General features: G+C 32.2%; 1 protein-coding gene across 1 annotated transcript; it reads right to left on the reverse strand.

Moving 5' to 3' along the window:
- Nucleotides 1–647: 647 nt before the first annotated feature.
- Nucleotides 648–5,123, reverse strand: LOC105450354. Its single transcript, XM_011690147.1, has 6 exons — nt 5,029–5,123; nt 4,560–4,905; nt 2,893–3,000; nt 2,658–2,810; nt 1,095–1,149; nt 648–811 (listed from the first exon to the last, which is right to left on the reverse strand). Exons 1-6 carry the CDS (start codon nt 5,121–5,123, stop codon nt 801–803), a joined length of 768 nt encoding a protein of 255 aa, XP_011688449.1. The 3' UTR covers nt 648–800.
- Between the last annotated feature and the right edge of the window lie 47 nt (nt 5,124–5,170).

Here is a 5,170-nt window from a genome sequence, read left to right on the forward strand (position 1 = left end):
CATATCCACCATATAGGACGCTACTCATTGTCAGTATCAGTACCGTATATTAGTGGCATTAGTGGCACTTCAATATCCAATTTTTCTTCCATCGCTATGATATAAAACCTTACATTGCAAATAACATTAAACTAAATTTTCGACGGAGTTTTGATAATAAATAATAAATAATACTTATAGGTAATCACAATCGACTAATTTGATGTTTTGACATAAACAAGCTATACGAGCCTGAACGAGCAGTGGAGAGGGCCGCCGTTCTCCAAGCGTTCTATGGGGGAGACATGCGCGAGATGGACGAATTCTTGTTAAAGTTGGATACGTTCTTGCTGTGAACAGTGTATAGAACTTAATCGGTTCAGCCGTTATTGATATTCGATAATCTTGGATGCTCACAAGTCGCCGGCTTGCGAAAAGAGACACAGGGCTGTTCCGCGCTCGTTCCTCGCTACGCGTTTACTTGGCACGAAACACTACCGTGTCTCTTAATTGATAAGTATTTATACTTGCTGGAAATGTTTTGGATTTATTTATACACGTTACAATATAATAACGATATAGTTTTAACATGTAACTTATTATATAACATATAAATAGCATAAATCACACATACTAATTTGTTTTTTAATTTATTTAATGATTACACATCACGTTCAGTAAAAATTAAATTCATGATAAAATAATGATTTTGTAAGATATAATGACGTAACAATCTGTGACAATCTGTGACATTAGTCACTCCTCGGTCCGTCATCAAAATGTCTTTTTGGCATAATGATGGAAATACAACGTCAAAACTGCTAAGGTTTTCCTGTTGAGATTTTTCTGAATAAATATTCTCAAAAAATATGTTATAAATATTACTGAATATTTAAATAAAATATTTTTAAAATATTTTTTTGATATGTTGTGGCGGATATGATAAAATATTCAAAATCTATTTTTATACATCACTTTAATATATGTATTTTAATCTTTTTAAAAAATATTGTTTAAATAAAATAAAAATATTTTGTGCTGTATGAGCTCTTAATGATGTAACAAATTTACAGCGCTTACAAAATATGCATTACGTCCATGGGATCTTCATTCACCTTTACTACCAATAGATTGCAGCAGGAAGAAGTAGGACATTGCAGCATTCACAAACTATCAATAAAAGCAAAAGGATTAGGTCAATGCATCAAAAGTATTATACGTAATTAGTAGTTGTAAAAATTATTAACTAATGTTGAGAGTTTGTACGTTCTACAAAAAATACAATTTATAATAGATAGGAATTTGAGAAAATCAACTTTATGAAAGTAAATTTCTAATTGACGTGTTTGAATAATAATTGAAATCTTCTAATTTTTCATAATTTCTTCTTGTCCTGTATAAATTTTATAGTATATAGATTTCTATTTAAAACATATTAAGTTTTCTTGCTGAAGAGTATTGAATTTTTGATCTTACTCTCTCAAGTTTTGAATTTCATATATCTTACGCGTTTTTATTCTCTTAAATCTTAAATCATTTTAATTTTTGCAAAAATAAAATAGATCTATTATTTTGAAACAATAAGTGTAAAGATTTGAAAGTAATTTACTCGAAAGTCATCTTTCGTAGAGATTTGCTCGGGCAATTTTGATTTAAAGCGATTCTAAACTGGAATCAAACTAAAAAATATCGATGTTTTACCGACAATTTGTGAGTATGTATGCGTGCAATATTGATGTAGTAGTGTGTAGTGATGTGTTCATGTTGACTACCATATCGATATCGCGCGCACACATCGTAACAAATTTACAACCATATATAAATCTTTTTTATTACGCATCCAAATCTAATTATCAATTCAATATCGTTTATTCAATTCAATACATGTAATTCGCAGCTCAGGCTGATATCGTTTTGTACCAACAAACAGCTGCCAAATTTGTTTAGGAAGCAAATATTGGTACACGTTGACAGCTCTCAAACTTTCGTTCTCAGCATATAAACTCTACCAGCTTGAGCTACATTGATGCCTACACTTTAATCGTGCAGAAGGATTTTCTAATCTGTTGTCTTTATATAATTATGTTTATTTTATGCTGGAAAATTATCACGTTCGGTCGATAAGACGTCTTTAGGATCGCCTTAAGGGGATCCTAAACCCGAGATCAAACTCCAAAAATTCGCTGTTTTATCGACGATTTATGAGTATGTATGCGTGCGATATTGATGTAGTAGTATGTAGTGATGTGTTCATATTTACTACCATATCGATATCTCACGCACACATCGTAACAAATTTTCACGAACGTACAGCTTTTTTATTAGGCATCCAAGCCTAATTTTATGAACCCAACATTGTTTGCACATGTAATTCGTAGTTCCGGCTGGTATCATTTTGTACCAACAAACTGCCAAATTGTTGTACGAAGCAAATATTGGCACATGTGACAGCTCTAGACGCCATGTTGGACAAAGAAAAGGTAACGGAGATCTAAATTTCATAAATTTTTTGCGTTCTCAGCATAATCTCTACCAGCGGGAACTACATTGATGTCTATACTTTAATCGTGAAGAAGGATTTTTTAATCTGTTGCCTTTAATTATGTTTATTATGTGTTGGAAAATAATCACGTTCGGTTGATAAAACAGACGACTTTAGGATCGCCTTAAATACTTACACTGGTAAATATGGTTATATCGACGGGGGCGTAAAATGCGTTTATAATCATCGGCTTTTGCATCAGTATCATAATAACGTTAGTCCTCATCTGACGGTCTAAACCTGATTTAAACCATTCACCAAAGTATACTCCTTTACGAAAGTCTTCGCTCTAAATATATAATATACACAGAACGATTAATTTTTAGCCATAAAGAATCGAATTCCATAAAATATTAAATCATTGAACTTACTGCACTTATGAGGACTGTACCGTACCAGGTGTATATAAACGTTTGAAGAAGTTTTACTAACGCGTATGTCAGAAACTCTGATATATGTTTAAAATTTATGTTTGGCAACTATTGCAAAGATATTTAGTAATTAATAATGTTATATTAGTAACTATTTGCGCAATGAGATACTATCGCAAACGGCATGAAAAACTTGTAAAAGATTGCAGTGCAGTCTTTTTTCTAACATTCATCATACCTTTCTTTATACTTTTTACAGAGTAGAATTTATAATATTTTATTTTGCTTTAATTATAATAGGCTCTATTGACTTTATGACATTTCATTAGCAGATATTCGATAAAGTTCTCGAGAATAAAGAATCATAATACTTTAAAATTTATTCTAGTGTTACCTAAGAATTAATTTAAATTTGTCTTGATATAATATGACCCCAAGTAGAATAAAAGTCATTAATTGTTGTAATATCAAAATAGTATTGAAATGGCTTCAAAATAATTATCAAAAATAAAAGGCAATAAGAATTCTCGTTTTTAAAATAAAAATAAAAAATTAAATGAGAGTGTAGCACAATTCTCGGTACGTTTAACATTCACAAAAATATGTTATATTATTAAACTAGTAAACTTTATATATTCGCCGACATTTCGGTTACATTTGTAGCCCTCTTTAGCATTAACGGAAAAAAAACAGAAAAAAATAGAGATAATTCCTTTGGTATAGATTGATTTGTTACTCATTGTCAATACATTTTCAAGTCATTCATTCTATTATAATTATGAACGGAAAGTCAAGTGATAGTTAATATATAATGGTCACGCTGCTTAGGAGATTACAACGATAAAAGACAAAATAATTTACAGATAAAATAATCGTAATTTGCAACCATACAAGCAATAAAATTATAACAAGGTCAAATGAATGTCAGAGATCGATAAAAAGCGTGCAATAAAGATGACTATACAAACGCAGTCGAACGTCTAACGAATATGAAAACTTTACTTGTTTAATAAGACGATGCTGGAAGGTCGGAATTACCGACACATTGCAGTCGCAAAAATAACTCCGAAATGATTGAACGGAATTGAAAATGCTTTTACATGATCGAAAGAGACATCAAATGTAAGGGCGCAAGCTAATACGAATTTGTAGTAACGACGTAAAAATTTTGTAGCAACGAAAAAAAATTAAAAAATAACTTTTTCGAGTCGCACAGCTATCACCTGATGTAAACATTTCGTTGGAATAAAGTTCTGTAGGTTACATGTTGAAAATGAGTAGCTCACGCCCATCAGATTACATATAATAAACGAATATAATACAAGGCCTTTTGCTACGATTAAAAACGTAGAAAAAAAATATCAATACGATTGCAATTTATAATAATTCGTATGCTTAGCCAAGATACAAAATGGTAAAAAAAACAGCAAAAATTGCGTCTAGTAGTAAGTGCCGGATTTTGCAAGAGATAGCGTTTCAATAAGTTAGATTAAGGATTAAGGACAATGTACGTGTTTGAGTGAGACGTACAGAAATATTGTAAGAAATTCATTTGGAAATACCACTGAAATTGAACAGATTGTTTTATCAATCTCGCGCAAATTTTTCCGACTTTCCAGCATCGCCTTACAATATCAATTTTTGCATTAATTAATATACCCACGTACTGATGCAAACTCATATAACGACGAACAAAGCATCACGGCATTGGTGCAAATATGCCAAAAAACGATAGGTCCAAAAATGTGCTCCAGCGTGTTGCGGCATTGCAATAATTTTTGATGCTTTGCCAAGCATGTCCTTAGCAGATCCGAGAAGTTCTCAGAGTGTGGAGAATTCATGAGCTTGGAAGTCATGGCGCGCATTGTCGAGTTGAACTGATAGACATAAAAGCCAAAGACGTTTTCAACGCTGACTGCCGTCAAGCTACTGAATGTTACTAAGCTCGTCTCAAAGAATAGATGAAAATGATACAAAAAGTTGTCGGGAACCGTCCAGAAGTATCCGTAATCCCTGGTGAGTGGCAGCGTGTAATTTGTGGTTAAACGGAAGTGACAGAGGTTGTAGATTATGAAGATATAGGCAGGCGCAAAATATGACAAGATTAATAATATCATAATTGCAAAATATCCATACGCCAGAATATATATTGTGGATAGGGGCGAAAACATTATCACCCGGATTTTCTGATCGTTTTGCATAAGCTCCTCTTCGAAGAGATTGTTCAGCATTCGATGATAATTTATCAGAGATCGACGATTGATCAGGAACGTTCCTA

Source organism: Wasmannia auropunctata, unplaced genomic scaffold, assembly GCF_000956235.1.
Source record: "Wasmannia auropunctata unplaced genomic scaffold, wasmannia.A_1.0 LD336063.1, whole genome shotgun sequence".
NCBI classification, from domain to species: Eukaryota; Metazoa; Arthropoda; class Insecta; order Hymenoptera; family Formicidae; genus Wasmannia; species Wasmannia auropunctata.

Coding starts and splice junctions, on each gene's coding strand:
- LOC105450354 (XM_011690147.1), bottom strand. CDS start 5,123: ATGCTGAACAATCTCTTCGAAGAGGAGCTTATGCAAAACGATCAGAAA. Junction 3,001..4,559: donor CGTTATATGAGTTTGCATCA/GTACGTGGGTAT, acceptor TCTTTGCAATAG/TTGCCAAACATAAATTTTAA. Junction 1,150..2,657: donor ATATAACCATATTTACCAGT/GTAAGTATTTAA, acceptor TTTTATTGATAG/TTTGTGAATGCTGCAATGTC.